The sequence below is a fragment of the Macrotis lagotis genome, chromosome 4, assembly GCF_037893015.1.
Source record: "Macrotis lagotis isolate mMagLag1 chromosome 4, bilby.v1.9.chrom.fasta, whole genome shotgun sequence".
NCBI lineage: Eukaryota > Metazoa > Chordata > Mammalia > Peramelemorphia > Peramelidae > Macrotis > Macrotis lagotis.
Window position 1 is genome coordinate 121,090,304 of NC_133661.1, and position 21,589 is coordinate 121,111,892.

At 32.8% G+C, this 21,589-nt stretch overlaps 1 protein-coding gene across 1 annotated transcript in view; it reads right to left on the reverse strand.

Annotated features, from left to right (window-relative positions):
- Nucleotides 1-21,589, reverse strand: part of ABHD17C (abhydrolase domain containing 17C, depalmitoylase) — a 71,456-nt gene that overhangs the window by 4,559 nt on the left and 45,308 nt on the right. Inside the window, exon 2 of the mRNA XM_074234003.1 lies at nt 3,219-3,398. Coding sequence (XP_074090104.1) covers nt 3,219-3,398 — 180 coding nt within the window. The remainder of the gene's footprint in view (nt 1-3,218; nt 3,399-21,589) is intronic.

The window sequence follows — 21,589 nt, forward strand, 5'->3', positions numbered from 1 at the left end:
ACTAAATCACATTTTGCATAAATCAAAAAGAGAGAATGACTCCCTAACAGGTTCTTCTCTTGAGTTCTGCAGAGAGCAAATCTATTACAATTTACTTTTTTCATCTCTGACCTCTCCAAAGCTACCAGAAAGGGTGTTAATCTCAATCATCTGTGTAGATAGTACTTGCTGTGAAAGTATTTAGTTGAAAGTGGTCCAAGATGAGTCCTATTCTCTAAAGACCTATTAAAAACCTATCAGGGATCCTTTTTTGCAAGGCAATGGGGTTAAGTGACTTGCCCAAGGTCACATAACTAAGCACGTATTAAGTGTCTGAGGCCACATTTGAAGTCAGGTACTCCTGATTCCAGGGCCAGTGCTTTCTCCACTGTGCCAACTAACAGCCTCCATCCTTTTCTAACTACTCACAAAATTTTGGTCACTTTTTTATATAGTACTTTGAGAAATCACAACTGGGGCAGCTAGGTGGCACAGTGGCTAGAGCACCGGCCCTGGAGTCAGGAAGACCTGAGTCCAAATCCAGTCTCAGACACATAATAACCTAACTGTGCAACCTTGGGCACGTCACTTAACCCCACTGCCTTGTAAAAAAAAAATCATAATTAGTTGCCACAGTTCACTAATCTCCATCAACTCTACTGCCATATAAAAACCAGACTTGTCCTACATTCATAGCTACAATTTGGAAATAGGTTTGCAAAATTTACTTCTATTTCTAGAATTCTCTATTCATTTCTAGAAAGTCCTAGAAATGCTACGTATTAGAGGTATTGATTCTGTTCATTTCAGAAAGTACTGATTGAGTTTATCCATGAGTTTATTTACTCATGATAGCTTGGTCATATGGGGTAAGGAATAGAGGTCCTATGGGACAAACAACTGATATGAAATGGATATAACTGCTACATGATTCTAAACCTAAGAAAAATATGAAAATTAATAAGACAATTAAAAATAAGTTCTTTTTTAATAAAACTAAATTTTAAATTATCTTTCTAAACAGAATTGAACATTCAGACATGTATGTGTATATACACATGTGTGTACACACAGAAAACTGACATAAAGAAACAATTTGAAATTAAACACTGGCTAGCAAGGAATACTAAGCAAATTATCAAAAGAAAACAAAAATTGGGAAATTAAATTTAACTTTTAAATGCTTTGAAGTTTTACCGCTTTGGAAATTTATGGTGTTATTTATAAGGAATTAGTCTATTTTCACTTAATATGGCTGAAAGAAGCAAAAGTTCTAATATGAGGAGAGGAAAATGCTTAAAAAGTTAATTGTTTAAATTTAAAGGAATAAGGACCTTGAGAATAATTACAAAGATAAAACAATGTTTATATTCATTATAATAACATTTTTAAGTTAAATTTTTGAAGTGAGAAAAAACTGGTCATTCACATTTAGAAAGTTAATGACATTTCTTCATAAAGACATTTTATGTAGTATTTATTTTTTAAAGAATTAGCTTCTAATTATTAACTTAACAGCACATAAAGCTGTTAAAATGAACATTAGTCTTGAGTATTCCCAGCCACACTACCCTAGAGTTAGAAATCTAAAGATTCTCATTAAATTTTCATCAATCCCAGTGTAAACTATACATACATACATAATTGAAACTTTACATAATTGAAATTCAAAATTGAATCCAGAAGTATTGCTATTATATGATTAAAGTAGCTTGAGGTCTATATATCCATATAACTAAATAATTGATCTTTAGTAACTCATCTCACAGTGATAATTATTAATGAATCAGTTAAAAAAACCCCACCAGCTATAGATTACCATAAGATTTAGAGTTTTTGCTTGTTTTTAAGCACGGTACTTTGATATACCTAGCTCAATTATCATAATCTTGAGATAAATGAAAGAAGCAAAAGCTTCTAGTATGAGTAGGGGGGAGAACTCTAGAAAAGTTTAATTTGAATTTAAAGGAATAAGGATCTTATGAGTCATCATATTGAAAATTTCAAGGCAATAAACTATTTTTAAAAATATTAAAATACATCTCTTATTCTAGACAAAGAGCACACTGTAGTTTTGAACCATATGACAACTACTCAAAACTTTTTTAAAACTGGCACCTTTTTAAGGTTAATTAATTATTTTTTTTTTTGCTCCCATTAGTTGTCAATGAAAATAGAGTAAGGTATTTATTTCCCTTGGTACAAGATACAGGTCTGTGGCTGCCCAGTGGTTTTAGTTCTATATCACAAAAGTACATGGGTGGGACAAAACAAAATGTGAGTTCAGGAATTCTCTGAAATTTAATCTGACCTGAAATCACTCCTTTCCCAGAATATCTCTGGATAATCAAGTTCATTATTGATCAGCAATTTGGGATGAATGGGTGGTGAAAAACCTACTAGTCAGTAATTATGATTAAAAAATGTAGAAAGAAGGGGCAGCTAGGTGGCGCAGTGGATAGAACACCGGCCCTGGAGTCAGGAGTACCTGAGTTCAAATCCGGCCTCAGACACTCAATAATTACTTAGCTGTGTGGCCTTGAGCAAGCCACTTAAACCCACTGCCTTGCAAAAAAACAAAACAAAACAAAAAAAGAACTTAAAAAAATGTAGAAAGAAGCTGAAACTAACAGTTTAAAAAGGTTGGTATACATATAAATTATAATAATAGCAAATTTTTTTAGTTTATCCACTGCGCCACCTAGCCACTCCAATAATAGCAATTTTTGATTATATAGTATGCCAGCTATTTAATCAAACAACTAATCCTGCAAGCAATGGCAGGATTATTATGTCTATTCTACAGATGGGAAGTCTTGAAGAAGTTGCTTGCTTGAGGGTAAACAGTAAATGGCAAAAAGGGAATTCAAAGGAATTCTAACAATTATTCCTATCTTCTATTACCAATGTGGTTTATTATGTCATTTAAAATTTTGCCTGTTCTTTAGTATAAAGCAGGATGTTGTATTTTCTTTTGTTTATATTGCACTGAAGTACAAACAAATTGGTATAGGTGTGATAAATAGTGGGTTTGGCTTTACAATTTATACACTGGCAACACATCACATAATATCTAAGTTTTCTTGTAATTCTGTCTTTCCAACTAAAATGTAGGATTCTTAAGACAAGGCTAGTATCTTCTACTTCTTGGAATCCTGTACAGTGCTTTGTACATATCAGGTGTCAAATATGTGCTGGTTAGTATATTATTAGAATCTAAATTATGAATTCAGACTCACCTTGGAAAAGCATCAAAGCAGTATGTTTTTCTGGTGTCAGGAAAAGCCACTCGTAGACCAGACATCAAAGGGGAATGGAGGATTACAGCTGCACATTCATATCGTGATGCCAAGTCAACTGTAGGGACAGTTCCAATACTTTGACCATACAGGATAATGTTCTCTGGACTTACACCATACCTGAAATTTTTTTATAAAATTTAAATTAATGAGAATAAGAAGAAAATACCCCCCCACCAAATTCAGTCATAACCACTTATGCCCACAAATTGTATTAAATTCACAAGAACAATTCACAAGACAATTTTTACCTATTCCTTGGTCATTTGCTGGAGTTAACCCACCACTTTCCAGTTCTGAAAGCTATTATTAAATCAGCTTTGTCACTGTTCCTGGAGAGGGAGAGTCAACTGACTCCCCTCAAAGCCACACTCATCATTCCTATAATTTTCTAGATCAGTGTCACTCTCTCTTTCTCTGGCCACCATTATTCTTTTGTATTGTCTGCCTCTTGCTTTTTTCATTTCTATCTCCAGTAATTAACACAGTAATAGATATTTTAAAATTCATTTTAATCAGCAACTGAAATTTATATGTAGAAACATGAAAACAAATTTTTTAACTTCTATTTCAATCAAAATGGAGTCATAAAATATTATACAAGTCAGACACAATATCTCTTTAAGACCATCTCAATAAAAAATGCATTATTTTCTATTCATCTCTACGTTTTCCAAAATGATAACAAACATTTAATACAAAATAAAATAAGGCTAACAGAAGTCTAATATACTGTTTTCTAAGGTGGACTGCTAATAAAATACTAATATATAACAATCATTTGTTTAAAAAAAAAGTGAAATAGGGACATCTAGGTGTCACAGTGGATAGAGCATCAGCCCTGGAGTCAGGAGGACCTGAGTTCAAATTCGACCTCAGATACCTAATAATTGCCTAGTTGTATGACCCTGGGCAAATCATTTAACCCCACTGCCCCTTAAATAAATTAAAAAATAAACAAACAAGAAAAAGTGAAATAGATTTTATTTTTATTTTTTGGTTTTTGCAAGGCAATGGGGTCACACAGCTAGGTAATTATTAAGTGTCTGAGACTAGATTTGAACTCAGGTTCTCCTGATTCCAGGGCTGGTGCTCTATCCACTATGGCTTAGCTGCCCCTGAAATAGATGCTTTTTGAAAACAGAAGTCATGTGTCCTAAACAAACTCAGATTCTTCAACCCTGTGCACATGCTTGTCTGCTCAACTATAATCCATCTTCTTGAGGAAGGGACCAGACCATTTATTACTTCTGGACTACTCTAAGGCACATAATTTGTTGCTAATTACACAGTATGTATTTAAATGACAACGACTTGCCAACCTAGTCTGAAGGTAGGGAATTCCAGTTTCTACTCAGAACTGTGGGACAACTGTAAGTGTTCTTAGGCTTTTGGGAAAAATAGAGATTTGATATTTGTAAATAGGAAACAATGTTAAGTTCCATTATCCTGGAGATACTCTTAAGCATCTTAACCTGTGAAATTATATCCCATCACAATTTCCTTCTTTTTTTTAAATTTTATTTATTTAAGGTAATGGGGTTAATTGACTTGCCCAAGGTCATACAGCTAGACAATTATTAAGCATCTGAGGCCAGATTTAAACTCGATTTCAAACTCAGGTCCTCCTTACTCCAGGATCGGTTCTCTAACCATTGCACCACCTAGCCTCCTGGTTTTCTTCTTAATGTAATGCTTTCTACAGGTATGGAAGGGGACCACAAATACTACAAAGAATAAAATGTGTTGTCAATATATATTTTAGACTCTACCAATCTAAATAAGTTAAGTTTTCCTTTAATACTCTGCCACCCAAATAATTGGAAATTGAGGGTATGTCCATCAATTGGGGAATGGCTGAACAAATTGTGGTATATGTATGTGATAGAACACCATTGTTATATTAGAAACCAGGAGGGATGGGATTTCAGCGAAGCCTGGGAAAACCTGTATGAATTGATGCTGAGTGAGATGAGCAGAACCAGAAGAAGACTGTATATCAGATTGTCTTCAGTTGGGGAAGAGAGGGAGAGGGAGTGGGGGGGGGGGGGAGCAGGGAGGGGAAGGGAGAGAAGGGAAGGGAAAGGAAGGGAAGGGAGGAATTGTAAAATTCAAAACTTTGCAAAAAAATATTGGTAGAAACTACTATGTATATAATTGGAAAACAAAATATTTATATAAAAATATTCTGCTATCAAAGATGAAACTATGGTATAAGATAAAATTATTTAGCATTTACAAGGCAATTTTCACTTTTCAGAAGAATCACCTAATATCATTCCTTTACAGAATTTTCATTATACTTTAGAACCCATTGAATGTCAGAGCTAATTAAATCAATTCTAATGAAGGAAAGATTCTTAGTGAAACATTATCAAACTATTAAAAAAAAATCCCACTAATTTAAAATGGATTTGCCTTTTCAAGGCAAGTATTTGTTAAGACAAGCCTTGTCAAGTATTTTTTAAATGTTTTTTTGTTTGCATGTGGTTAGTTTTAATTTAAAATTTTAGGATGAAATAGCCATGTACTTAAAGGCAGGAAGACCTCCACCTTAAGAATTTCTTAAAAAAAAAATTCCTTACTATTATTCCTATGCCAGTAGTATGATCTATGCTAATCTACAAACTGTGTTCCTTGTCAAGGCATAAGAATAACTACAACACACTAAAACTATTTTCTAGATAGTATATGCAGGTAAATTATAGGTAAACCTATGGAAAACTCAGAAATCATTTTTAGAAGTAAAATCCAATAGGTAGATTTCTAAAAAGGCAATATCAATAACTCTCTTCCAAGACCTGGTTCCATCGATTTGCTCTAATTGTAATGAACAACTGTTTCAAATTGGTAATACAGTCAATTGCTCAGAAAAAAAAATTATATCCATCTAAGTTTGAATAGTTAACCACTACATTGTTTTTCCCCAATCATCAGAGGACAGACTTCACTCATGAGTTATACATACTAGCATTTAAAAAAAAAAGAACCAATGATGCCACTTTGAAATATAACCTGTCAACTAACACTTCCATTTCAACCTTCCCTGCTACAATAGAATAAAAAAAAGCAATTAAGCAAAACCTACCATTGCATATAATAGAATATACCTCATTCTGCACCATCAGCCCTTAACCCTTTAATGAGAGGGAACTGCATCGCCTTACCACTTCTTTGGGGTCAAACTGGCTCATTATAATTACACAGTATTGGGTTTCATTTCATTGTCATCATAATTTAATTATTGCAGTCATTTTATATTCTTTTCCTAGGTTTTATTATTTTAGTATTGACCACTTTCCCCATAGCATCCTAAAAAGAGATGGCAAGCATTGATTTTTATCAGTCATGAGAAGGTATGGGAAAGAAGTTCTTGGATGGAAACAAAAAGATGAAGTGAAAATAAGGGAAAGGTATAACCAGAAACTCAAAGTGGTCCCCCACACTATGCTAAGAGACTGAGAACAGTTTTTGGAGTTTGTGGAAAGAATTTCTGATGGAATCAAAGCTTCATGGAATCTCCAGAGATCATGAAACAAGAGAAACTTCAGAAGAGTTCAGAAGAAGCAAAATCTTTTAAGTCAGAGCTCTCAGTGCAGAATTTAAAGTCAAAAAGGTTAGGGGAAAAATTAGAAAATAGCAAATGATATCTGGAACAAGAAAAATTCAAACAGAAGGAAATTTGGCAGAAGATTTAGCATATTTCTCATTCTTTCTTTGAAAGAAAAACTGAATTCTCAATAAGTTTGAGCAATTGATAATAGAATGTGCAAAGATTACAGTGATCATAGATCTTCCAGAAGAAATGCTAAATCCTCAAAATTAATTATCTACAGATACATCTATTAATATAAGAAAATTATCCAGAACTTTTGAATAAAGATAATAAGCACTCATTAAATTCACAGGTTGCCAATTAAGAAAAATCCCATACATAAAAATCCAATGAACTACTTTATTAAATTTCATAATTTCTATAGCAACGTATTTTACAGTCACAAGAAAGATCTTGATCTATGAAGTAAGACAAGAAGAAGGAAAGAACATCTCTAATAAATGTCATGAATTGTGTAAGCACTGAATAAATAAGCAAAGTCCTTCCTGAATGAAACAGAAGGGGAAAAAAGGGAAAATGAGGTTTGATCTACAATTATTATATCATAGAAATTAATAGAGAAAAGTGATACAATTTGTTATACCAAAAGTTCCACTATTGTGAGAGATGTAAAGAGAATAAAAAAGTAATTAAGAGGCAAACTAAAGAACTGGAGAACAAAATTTGGAATAGACTAGAAGAAAAGGGAAATCAATCCTTCACAATTTGGCTTTATCTTACATCACTAAGCTCATTGCATCTTACTTTCTCCTTCACACATGCTCTATCATCTAGCACAAAATACCTGTTCATTCCTCATATAAGAACATTTTATTTTCTATCTCTGTTCCTTTGCGGAGGCTGTTGCCCTGCTTGGGAACGTTGTTCCTCTTTACCTCTGCTTCACAGAATCCCTTGCTCCTTCAAAATTCAGTTCCTGTTACCTAACTCCTACTGGAAGTCTGTCTTGATCCCCACCAGCTACTAGTGCTCTCACTATAAAAACCACTCTGTATTTTATTTTCTATGTACATATTGCTCCTGCCTCCTCTCCTTCTCCCTAAGAGAACACAAGCTCCTTAAGGATAGGACACAGTAGGTGTTTAATATGAAATGCTTGTGGATGAATTGAATAAAGCAAACTAAAATGTTTTGGAAGGTAACAAATAAAAAGAGAGTAGTAGCAACATTCAACACCAAAGAGAAGAGGATAGATAAACAAACTTAAAATTTAAGGAACTTAACAGAGCAGGTAAAAGGGAGGGAAAGGAAGTGACTAGGGAATGAGGAGAGGGATGAATTCTTACAACAAAGTACTTTAAGCAAACTTATAGCAGGGACAAAGTTCGGATTTAAAAGAGGAAAGGGATTAAAAACCCGCATACAAGAAAGGAAATACAAGCTTAATAACTAAAAATGTAATTGTGAATAGATCAAACAATTCAATAAAGCAAAAGTTACAAAATAGATAAGAAAATTAACCAACAATTTGCTCTTTATATGTACATGACACTAAATGTCTGTATGAACTTAGGAAAATCAATCAAGATCCCTGGCTTCAGATTTCTCATCTATAAGAAAAGGAACTAAACCCTAGTTCATTCTAGCTCTAAAATCTATGATGCTATCTATGATTAAAAATAAAGACACTTACAAAATGAAAATAAAAGACTGGAGTGACATTTACTATGCATGAGATAGATGATTTCAAAATAATCAGGATTTGCAACCACTTTATTAGCCAATGAAAATAAAAAGTCAAAATGACACAGAGAAATTCCATTAAGCTTAAAGCAACAGCAAATAATGATATGCAACAGCAATACTAAATGTATAGGCAACAATGGTATCACATGTAAATTAATTAAGAATCAACAGAATTTTAAAAGCCAATTGTAGGTGACTTCAGTGTTCCTCTCTCAAAAAAAGTGTATAAACTTAAAAAAAGATAAACAAAGATAAAATTAAAGACTAGAACAGTAGAACTTAGATGTTAAGGATTTATGGTATTTTTCTATAAAGATCATTAAAGAAAAGGCATATTTCTCAGTACCCATTTACCAAACAAACAAAAAAAACCCACCAAAAACCTACAACCAGATCATGGGACAAGGATACAAAGCAATAAAAATTAAAACAAAAAAATACTTACCTTTTACCTGATTAAGATAAATAGTTTTTAAGACAGAGGGTAACAGAAGAAAAAGATGAAGATCTAAACAAAGAATGACAATCTGTGTAATGAATGATGCAAGGTACAAATCAAACAAATTAATAATAGTGAAAAATAATGATGAAAAACAGTACAATTTTGAGAATACTACTAAAGCAGCCCTCAGAGGAAAAATATAACTGAAACCATAGATTAACAAAATAAAAAGAAAACATTAATAAAATAAGTACACAAACAAAAACCACAAAGGACTGAATCAAAAGAAGGGAAGAAATTACTAGGAAAATTAAAAGCTGGCTCTCTGAAAAAGAGTAATACAAAAATCAACAGACCATAGGCTACTCTGATCAAAGAAGGAAAATAATGTATCAAAACATGAATAAGATGACAGCAGGATAGATATGGAATAAAAAGAATATCATCAACTCAGAAGAATTACATGCTAACAACTGATTATGTAAAGGAAATAAATTATCATTCACAAAAATATAATACTGAAATGAACAGAACACGGAATGTATGCCATAAGCAACCTCAGAAAATAAATCTGAACAAATCATAAATAAAGGGGCTAAGAAAAAATTGTTAATTTAGAAGGTTTTTTATAGATGAATTCTATCAAATGTTCAAAGAACAATGAATATCAATGCAACCTAAATTATTCTCCAAAATTAAAAAAAACACTTTACTCATAAAAATAAATATTGATGCAAAAAATCTGAATAAAATCCTAGAAAAAAGACTACATAGCAACATATCTAAAAATTACTTAATATTATTATTTTGAAGCTATACAATGATGGCTCAACCTTATGAAAACTATTATCTAACAGTAATAACAAAACTACCAAGACCATAAGTTTATACTGATAATTACAGGAAAATACAGCTCTCATTTATGCTAAAAATCCTTTTAAAAGGATTATAACTTAATAATAAAAAAAATCTAAAATCAAAATTTTACACAACTTGCAAGGGGGAAATAGAAGTTTTTGCAATAACCACAAGGATAAAGGCTCCTTCCCTCCCTTTTACAATTGTCAGCAATAGGCATGATTAAAGGCACTAATTATTAAAAATTATAGGCACAAAAACTGTCAATGAGGAAGACAACAAATTTACTCAGAAAAGTCCTAAGAATAAATATATTGAGACAATAGTTTTAATAAAAGTAGCAGTATATAAAATAAATCTACAAAAATCACAGGCATTCTAAATGGCAATCATTAAAGACACCAATAAAATGCATAAAATATATGCTAGTCCAATTATCAAGTTATACTCAAGACTAAGCCAGTTACAATTACAAAACACACCTTTAAAAATAAAGAATGAAACAAATAATTGGAGGGATATTCACTGCTGGGACATGATAACTGATTTAGAGCTACTATCCATCAAATTACAAAGCATTCAACAAAACAACTAGAAAATTCATTTGGAAAAATCTCAATTATTGGGGAAATAATATTTCTAGATCTCAATGAATGAAATAGACTAGAAAAATGAGAATCAAAAACAATCAAATTCTATCCCCAGGGTGTGGCACTTTTTGTTATGTTTTGGTCGTGATTTATTTCATCAATGTAGGCGACCCATACTGAAAAAACTCTTCTGCAACTACATAGGGTCGTAGAGTCAGCTGTCTTTGAGTAGCAAGAGACCCAGGAGTGACTTGGCCAGAATCAGTAAGCCAGTCATGTGCCTGATGAAACTTGAAGTCAAGTCTTTCAAACTTCTGGATCAGTTCTATATCCAGGATACCACATTCTCTCACAAGTACTAGCATACAGTAGATGCACAATACGTGCCTGTTGAACTTAACTGGTGTCAAGATCCTTCAGCATGACCAGCTACATAAAAGTCTTTCTTGATTTCTCCATCTATTTTCACACTCTTCTATTAGAAATTTCTTTGTATATACATTTCTTCAGGATGTATTCCCCCCTTCTACCAATAGAATGTGAAGTCCTTGACCAAAAGAACCTCTTATATTTCCAGTGCCTAACACACTAGAATTATTTAATCCCTAATTGCTGATTTTTTTTTTTTTTTTTTGGCTATAAGCAGGCTATTATTGAAGGAGCCCTGGAGAACTCTCTGGGACTGTAGGTCACAGAGCAGGTACCAATCCAATTGCTGAGGGGAGAGATACAGACAGAGACATACAAAAATGAAATCTCAGGTACAGTTTTTTTAAAAAGCAAAAACAGGGGCGGCTAGGTGACACAGTGGATAGAGCACCAGCCCTGAAGTCAGGAACACCCGAGTTCAAATCTGGCCTCAGATGACACTTAATAATTACCTAGCTGTGTGGCCTTGGGCAAGCCACTTAACCCCAGTATCTTGCAAAAACAAAAACAAACAAACAAACAAACAAAAAAACAACCAGATGCTCATTATATGAACTTCAAAGTATTAATGGCATGCAGTAATAAAATATTGGAGTTCTCCAACACAGTTCAAGGACTGAATTAACTTCAAAATGGTTTCATCAATCTCATTGAAAACTTGTGCGTGCTAAATATTGTCCATAAGACTCCACAGTTTCTCCAAATGCTGTACTGGTGACTTATTTTTCTATTTTGATATAAGTATTTTTGGTTTTATAAAGCATATTCTCTAACTTTCAATTGCCAAAGTTATTGCGAAGTACTGAAGAGTGTGAGATAGAAGGGAGAATGAGGGACTTGGCACCAGGAGGGCCTTGGCTCTGGCATTGACTAGGTGGGTGTCAATGCTATCTCTCAGCGTCTCTAAGTTTCAATTTCATCAGCTATCAGATGAAGAGACAGGATTCAAAATCCCATCCAGCTAATGACTTTATGTAGCCTTCAGAGTTGGAAAAGCCATCTTAAGGATTATCTACTTCCTCCCTTTTTAGTCTTCTTAGGTATTCCTTCCTTCCACATTTTTTTAACTGTCTTTACTTGCTATCCTTTACATGTGAAATTTTATCTCGGTGCTTTTGCACAGGCTATCTTCCAGGCCTGGAATATTTAACCTCTGCTTCTTGGTACATACAGTTTCCTTTAAAACTCAGCTCAAATGTTTCTATAAGAAGCCTTTCTTGGCTATTAGTGACCTCTCTAAAGCTACCTATTTTTTTTAATCTCTCTCTCTCTCTCTCCCCCTCCCTCCCTTCTTCCCGCCATTACAATGTCAGCTCCTTGAAGACAGGGATTACTTTGATTTTGTCTTGTATCCCTATTGCTTACCACAGTGACCAACAAATAGTAGAGGCTCAATAAGAAAGCTACGGTGTTTTTCTGATTAACGTACTTCAATCCTTTCATTTTACATCTGATGATACTGAAGCCACAAAGAAGATTCTTTCTCAAGATCACACAATTGTAAAATAAGGTAAAATTTAATCCTAGGTGTAACAAGGTTAGTAAGTGAGAGAATACATTTAAAGAACTGTACAAAATTTTAATAATATGACTAGATTTCCCAGTTTAGCTTCAATAATACATAATCTTCCTTTAAGTTTGTACTATACAACATGATTCCAGAAATTCCATCCAGAGAATTGAATATTCCCTTCTATAAAGAGCTAAAACATGACTTGTCTCATATTAGTTCTATGTCATGAAAAGGATCTTGGTTTCTAAGTCATTTGATAATGTACCAATAAAACCAATAAATTATTTTGTAACTTTAGTGTTTTTGCAGCTCAGCTTAAATGTGATGGACAGATATGCACACACTACTATATCGTAGTTCATAGTATCACTTTCTGTGTATCAATGCAGCACTAAAACTACATATACTGAGAGGGAACTAGTATAGTAAATAGTCTTGAGGTCAAGAAGAACTGGGTTCAAGTTTCTACATTCTCCGTCACCACTCCCCTCAACAACACTTAACATGCACATACACACATACACAGATGCACACGCATACACGTGTGCATACTGTATGATCCCCTGCAAGTTATTTTATCTCTTATTGTCCCAGGCAAATGAAAATTTTAACTGTTTAATGACAGCAAATATGTTTAAGGAATCTTCCTAATATGGATTTATAAAGTTCAGGCCAGTTTTTATATGTAGGCAGAATAATCAGTCACCTACCTGTTAAGATTAGAATACCCACGATACCTAAAAGTGTATCATTAGAAATATATCCTTTTTAGTTACAGGTTCACTCCATTTTTACATTCAATGCCTTTTAGACTCTGCCTTAAATCAAACCATACAGTAGGATCAGAATCCCTATTGACAAAACTGAAATGAGTGGGATAGGATAGTTTATAAAGTATAGGTCTTCATTTTAGGCAATGTCAAATGATCAGAGGTGAAATGCAATGATAGTGAAAACTCTATTAAGAAATCACACCTTTTTTATGTAAGAATAAGTTTTTTCCTAGATTGTAAATCAATTCACAAAAATACATAACTTGCTAAAAAAGGGAGGATTTTAGATGTTCCAAATGGCTGTCTTCATATCTTCACTTACTCATCTTTATATTCCTTCTGGAATCTTGTGGTTTCACTTAGTTTATATAATAAATAAATACTGAATGAGTCAGAGAATAGAATAACGAATTAAAAGAACAAAACATACCTAAGAACAAATTTACCTTCTTTATCAGTTTTATATCTGCCTGGCCTTGAGTTCATAACATATCTTAAATCTCAAGATTTGTGAAAGAAAGTAAATTTAAGGAACAAATATATGACTTGTTAATTATAAGTTCTGAAATAAATACCCAAAATAACCACAAAAGACCTTAGAAAGATCTGCATCTAGAGGAAGAACTGATAAACAGAAGCATGTATAGTATATACATATATATACATATATATGCATATACATACACACACACACATACACACAAATACATATTTGTGTCTAGTGGTAGCCATCTCTAAAGTGGGGAGAGGGTGGAAAAGAAAGATACATGATAACTTTATTATAGATTTAAAACACAAAGCAACTACTGGAAACAATTAGCAATTTTAGCAAAGTTGCAGGATATAAAATAAACCCTCATAAATCCTCAACTTTTCTATGTATATGACTAGCAAGATACAGCAGGAAGAGTTAGAAAGAGAAATCGCATTCAAAGTAACCTCAGACAATATAAAATACCTGGGAGTCTATTTGCCAAGGCAGACTCAGAAACTTTTTGAAAACAATTACAAAATACTTCTCACACAAATTAAATCAGATTTAAATAACTGGGCAAACATCAACTGCTCAGGAATAGGTAGAGCTAATATAATAAAAATGACAATTCTACCAAAACTAAGCTATCTGTTTAGTGCCCTACCAATCAAAATTCCAAAAAATTACTTTAATGAGTTTGAAAAAGTGATAAGTAAATTCATATGGAGAAATAAAAAGTCAAGAATTTCTGTGGATTCAATGAAAAAAAGCACAAAAGAAGGTGGCTTACTTAGCCTTACCTGATCTAAAAATTATATTATAAATCATCAGTCATCAAAACTATCTGGTATTGGCTAAGAAATAGAGTGGTGGACCAGTGGAATAGGTTAGGTGCAATAGCAGGAAACAATTTTAGTAATCTGCTGTTTGATAAACCCAAAGAGTCCAGCTATTGAGATAAAACTATCTCTTCAATAAAAACCGCTGGGAAAATTGGAAGTTAGTACGGAAGAAACTTAGATTAGAGCAACACCTCACACCCTATTCCAAGATAGGATCCAAATGGATATAGGATTTACACATAAAAAACAATATTATAAGCAAACTAGAAGATCAAGGAGTGGTTTATGTCAGATCTATGGAAAGGGAAGCAGTTTATGACTAAGGAAGAGATGGAGAACATCACTAAAAACAAACAAGATGGTTTTTATTACATAAAATTAAAAAAGCTTCTGCACAGACAAAACTACTGTAACCAAGATCAAAAGAAATGTAGTAAACTTGGAAACAATCTTTACAACTAAATGTTTTTGACAATGGACTCATTTCTAAAATGTACAGAGAACTGAGTCAATTTTTTTTTTAAAAAGCCATTCCCCAATTGACAAATGGTCAAAGGATATGCAAAGGCAATTTACAAATGAGGCGAGCAAAGCAATCCATAGTCATATTGAAAAATTGCTCTAGGGGCGGCTAGGTGGCGCAGTGGATAAAGCACCGGCCCTGGAGTCAGGAGTACCTGGGTTCAAATCCTGTCTCAGACACTTAATAATTACCCGGCCGTGTGGCCTTGGGCAAGCCACTTAACCCCATTTTCCTTGAAAAAAAAACTTTAAAAAAAAAATTGCTCTAAATCATTACTTATTAGAGAAATGCAAATTAAAGCTTTTCTGAGTTACTACCTCACACCTCTCAGCATGACCAATATGACCAGAAAGGACAATGATCAGTGTTGGAAGGGCTGTGGGAAATCTGGGACACTATTACATTGTTGATGGAGCTATGAACTCATACAACCTTTCTGGAGAGAAATTTGGAACTACGTCCAAAGGGCAACAAAAATGTACATACCCTTTGATCCAGCAATATCACTACTGGGTCTATAACCTGAAGAGATAATGAAAAAGGGTAAAAACATTACCTGTACAAGAATATTCACAGCAGCCCTGTTTGTGGTGACAAAGAATTAGAAATCAAGTAAATGTCCTTCAATTGGGGAATGGTTTAGCAAACTGTGGTATATGTATGCCATGGAACACTATTGCTCTATTAGAAATCAGGAGGGATGGGAATTCAAGGAAGCCTGGAGGGATTTGCATGAACTGATGCTGAGTGAGATGAGCAGAACCAGAAAAACACTGTATACCCTATGATCAACCTTGATGGACTTGCTCATTCCATCAATGCAACAATCAGGGACAATTTGGGGATGTCTGCAATAGAGAATACCCTCTGTATCCAGAAAAAGAACTGTGGAGTTTGAACAAAGACCAAGGACTATTTATTACCTTTAATTGAGAAAGAAAAAACTGATATCTTATTGTCTGACCTTGCTACCTCTTATACTTTATGTTTCTTCAATTTGGATCAATGTATACCATGGAAATAATGTAAAGACTGGCAAATTGCCTTCTGTGGAAAGTGCAGGGGAGGGAAGTAAGATTAGGGGAAAAATTGTAAAACTTAAAATAAATAAAATCGTTATAATGAATTGCAAAAAAAAGGCAAAGCAAGTTGTACAAAAGAGATTTGCAACTTCATATGAAAAAATAAAATATATTTTTAAAGTGAATAAAGTAGCAGACCATACTTGGAAGCCAATCAACTGTGATGTACAAAATAAGCTAAAGCAATGTACCTATGCTGAATATCAATTAACAAGTAATTTACTCCAACTGTATTGCAAGATCCTTATACTTATAGTTAGCCTTATACATCTTATACTTGTTCTATAATCTTTGTGATGATAAATTAGTCCTGAGCATACTGCAGGCCTTCAATAAACTCTATTAGTTATTTGAGCTCTCCTTCCTGGCTTTGCTGTAATAAAAAAAGGCAAGCAATGTGTACAGCTATCTTAGTAATGTTTTCTTTGTATTCACCGACTCTGAAACATCACGTAGAAGGAACCAAAAGACTAAATTACATGAGGACAGTAAAGATGAAGCTAGAAACCTCTCCACAGCAAAAACAAATAAATAAATAATGATAATAGTAATAATTAACATTGTAATTGATTTTCCCGCTTTCACTTTTTCCCTTATGTTTATTTTTATACTTTTTTATACTCCTCTTCATTACCTTTTACTATCATCTATTTTTTCCTTCTATGCTCTGCATGATAGTTTTATTTTCCTATCTTCCTCCCCTTCTCCTTCCTATCTTTATTACAGAAAGCAAATATCTACTTTTCCTTTTTATTTATTTTTAGGTTTTTTTGCAAAGCAATGGAGTTAAAGTGGCTTGCCTAAGGCCACACAACTAGGTAATTATTAAGTGTCTGATGCTGGATTTGAACTCAGATACTCCTGACTCCATGGTAGGTGCACTATCCATTGCACCACCTAGCTGCCCCAAATATCTACTCTTCAAACTGTTCTCTCTATATGAAATATCATGAAAAATTTTAACCTCGGGGATAAGACATCATGTTGGAAAACACTGGTGAAACAAAGACAATAAATTATATAAATAACATTCTATAGATTCAAGTATATATATCCTAAATTATAGAAACTAAGATAAAAGTAGAAATTTTGATAAGATTCTCCTACATATTGTTCTATACCCAGTGATTTCTTGGACTCTTGGTTGTTATATCCATCCTCTATCCTCCCTTTTACTAGGTTGGCTGGACCTAAAAAGAGTCTTTTACAATATAACTTTGGAATAGTAATATAAAGTTAGAATTGGTACATAAAATCACACATTGAAGAAACCAGATTAAGGAAAGAAAGATTTCAACACAAAAAAAGAAAAGTTATTACTATAAGCAATCCTAATGGTACAGGAACTAAGTCCTATGTTCAGATTCCAAACTGGTCAAATCAATTCTTTTGAACTCTTAGACTCCTGGTTTTTAATGTATGTATGAGTATATACATATATGTATGTTACTGAAGGGGTAAGAAATGAAAACTGTTCAGAAAGTATACATCTCTTAATTAAAAAAAAAGTAACCTATTAGGTAGGATATTTTAATTAATTCAGCAAACATTTTTAAAACAACTTCTATGCCTAAAATTTTATCCTATATTCTGGAGGGAGACAGAAATTGAATTTGTTAAAAATCTAAGGACAAAATAGGACAAAATAATTTCTCTGTTTAACCTCCAAGAATCTGGCCTTTACCACATTTTATACCAGATAGCCCAGTAAATTCCAGCTCAATCAAATCCATCCATCATAGAAACAATTCTAGGGGAAGAAAATGAAATGGAGTATGTCTCAATTATGTAAGGAGAAAAATTTTTCTTATGTAAGGAGAAAAACTTTTTTTAATTCAATAGCTAGATGGCATTTGGGGAAGACAGATATCTGGACCATGCTACAATAAAATTATCTAAATAAGGATAATTAAAATAAAAATAAAAGTCTTGAAAAATATTTGAATACATATTACAGATGATTTTGCCCTATAAAATAAAGAAATGCTTAAATCACAAAAGCAATTCTGTTATTAAAAGATAAATGATCAGAAAATAAAAGTAATCTTCAAAAAAGGAAATATAAATTGTCATTAATCACTTTTCAAAAAAATGTTCAACCTCACTAATAAAGTCAAGAGGTTCAAATTTAAAACACCAGGTACCACCTCACACCCATCAAACCAGCATAAATAAGTAAAAGCAATGAAACTCACTGCGGCGGGGTTGTGGAGAAACAGGTACATTCATTCATTGCTGGTGGAATTGCAAACTTGTAGAATCTTTTTGGAGAGGAATCTGGCAGTACGCAGTAAAAGTTACAAAAATAATCATACACCCTTTGACCCAATAATTCCATTGTTGGTAAAATACCCTGAAAGTGTTATCAAAAACAAGAACAAAAAGAGATATCTGTTCAGACTGTCATAGCATTAAGTAACTGCAAAAAAACTGGAAGTAAACTAAATATCCAAAAATAAAGAAATGAATAAATAAATTATAGTCCATTAATGGGATCCTATAATGCAATTATGACTAACAAGTATGAGGAATATAAAGAATTATGGAAATAATGAAAACCAAAAAAGCATAACTAAGGGAATGGAATATATACTAAGTTTGTATAAGAAAAAAGTATATGAGAACAAAATGGTAAAAAAATTCTGATGGTAAAACCGAGGAAGTGATTGCAATGATAGTTTAAAGCATTAAAGTTAATTTAAATACAAACAGTTAAGTTCAATGTTAAGTTTCTAATAAAAACATTTCATCAAAACATGTAAAACTCATAAAACTTTAAAAAATAATTTGTCCCTTCAAAAACCCCAGAAAGAGAAGATACTGAAACCATTTCACCTTAGGTGTCCCAAAATATTATGTTCCTAAATTTTCCCAGGCTATTGCACTTTATTGTATGACTGGAGTTTTGGGGCAAAAGTTCATTTCAAGTCATGAGAGACACCCATTCTGGTACAACCTAAAAATCAAGGTTCCCCTGAGGATTCCAGAATTCTTCTTAGACAATTAATATAATATTATCAGTTTCATACCATTGCTGGTGTAATCTATTTTAATTACCTCCTCAAAAGTTTCATGTACAAAACATGATATTTCTTCATGATGAAATGATCCTTCCAACAACATCACCCTCACCCCAGGGCTTTAAGGGCTCCTTTATTGTTCATTGATAAAACTTGTTTATTTCACTTCAGCAGTTCCTATTAAGAATTCAGATCAGCTCTTACTAATAACCAAAGAAGCCTACCAAGGGAAAATTTAATTCTTGCTCAAATTGATTGAGCTTCTTCATAAGTAGAGCGGAGAGAAGTGGATTTAGGACAAGGGAAGATGTAAAGGAATAGAGCAATCCATTAAAAATCACTTACTATAAAGACAGCACAAAGAAATGTTATGAAACAATTATTATGACCACAATGGTTCCCCAAAACACTCTTATTATCAAATGTAACCTAGATAACTACAGCATTATTATTAGTCCTATAGAGTTGTTACTGGTAATTTATAACATTTATCAATGTTCTAAATTCTTTAAAGCATCAAGCATTTATTTATTTGGCTCTTATTGTATACAAAGAATTATACTGGGAACTGGGAGGGGGTGACATAAAAGAAATGGAAAATCAAATTATGAACCCTAAAGATCTGAAAATATAAATACAGAATATGTATGCATAGAAAATATTTTTAAAACATTTATAAAATGTAATTTTAAATGAACATTGTACAATTTATATAAGGGGGAAAAGTAAAAAGTAGATTACTTATTAGAAAAATATGGCTTATAATAACATAGAATAAAATAAGAAAAGAGGGACAAGGAACATTGGGTAAAAGTTTCCTTGATCTTTGAATTCTCCCTACTCCCTACCCCCCAATACCTAAAAAAGTATCTTACCTTCTCTATTCCCTTTCAAATAAAAATGCAAGATTAGCTCTACCAATTTACAATAGAACTGGAGAAAAAACAGACCTGGAAAGGTCAAGTATATACCTGGAGTCACAACCTTTATCACTGACAAAGCCTGGACCAGAAATCAATTTTTTTTGATCTCGTGGCTCCTTATAATGATTTCATTGGGGAAAAAGACTCCTTTTGGGTACATTTATCAATAATTGAAAAAGTCAGCAACAGAACACTTGAAAGATGCAGCTACCTTCTTAAAAGCACACAGAAATAATTAGTTTGCTTTATAATTTTCTAATCTCTAAGACTGCTGCAACATATAAAGCAACCCCATTTGCCTGAGAAATTAGGCAGGTGATGATTTTAGGGACATATCCATTGGTGACTTCATGGTATACTGAAAACAAAAATCATCTTTACTGATATTTAACAATGGCAATCAACTAATGAATGACATTAAATTTTAGTAGTTAAAATTTCCATGAGAAGCAAAGAATAATCTACTCCTAGATTATATAAAACAAACACAAATCACCTTTGAGAGAAATGGTCTTTAATAACTAATCCAAGAATACAAATTTATAGATATTAACTACTAAAAAAAAATTCCTTCACATAATAAAAATGGTATGTCTAATCACAAAACTATGGTTTGGTTTGGAATTTTATGATATGAAATTATATATGAAGTTCACTTGTCACTGCAGAAAAATATTCCTCTAAACCATATTATGCTATTGAATAAAAATCTACATAAATCAAATTTACCTCAAGTAAGTAATATTGTAGAAGTACTGTGGGGTAATAAGACAGTATAGGAACTTGAGATAGGAAGTACTGGGTTCATATCCCATCTCAGGCACTTGCTGTGTGACCCTTGGGCAAAAATATTTAAAATATTACCTTTTATAGTACCAAAGAAAAAGAAAATATAAAGAACAATTGGAAAACAAAGACAGACTAGCACTGGGAACTATAAATAGTATTTTCAGAGAATTTAATGGTGAAATACACCCTGCACCTTTCTGCAAAGGAATAGTAGAAATGGCTAAAAATAGGGCATTTGTTTTCAGACAAGAGTTGCTTTGTTGTGTTGGTTTAAGAGAGTTCCAAGGAGGGATGGGGAAATGATAAGAGTACTGGAAAGTGACAATTCTGCTGGTAGATACATAAAGGGAGAATATAGAATGGTTTTATGGCATATCACTATGGTTCTTAAGTTGAGAAGTAACACAATCAGATCTATGAATTAGTAAATTTAATCTCAATGTTGCTAGTAAATGAAGGTTAAATTTTAAGAGAAATTCAGGAGATAGCTAAACTGACTAAGAAATAGGAAAGAAGGCTCAAATGCAAACATTTTAAAAATCACGATGGCAGAATCACAAGGCAACTGCAGTAACATGGAATTATAAGGAAGAGAAATGCTTTTGGGACCAAGTAACTTGGAAAATGATGATGCCATTAGCAAAAGTAAGAGGAACAGGTTTTCGAGGGAAACTACTATTTAGTTTTGGACATAGTGAGTTTGAAATACCAAACTGGGATGTCTACTAGTAAGAAAAAAATATAAGTTTG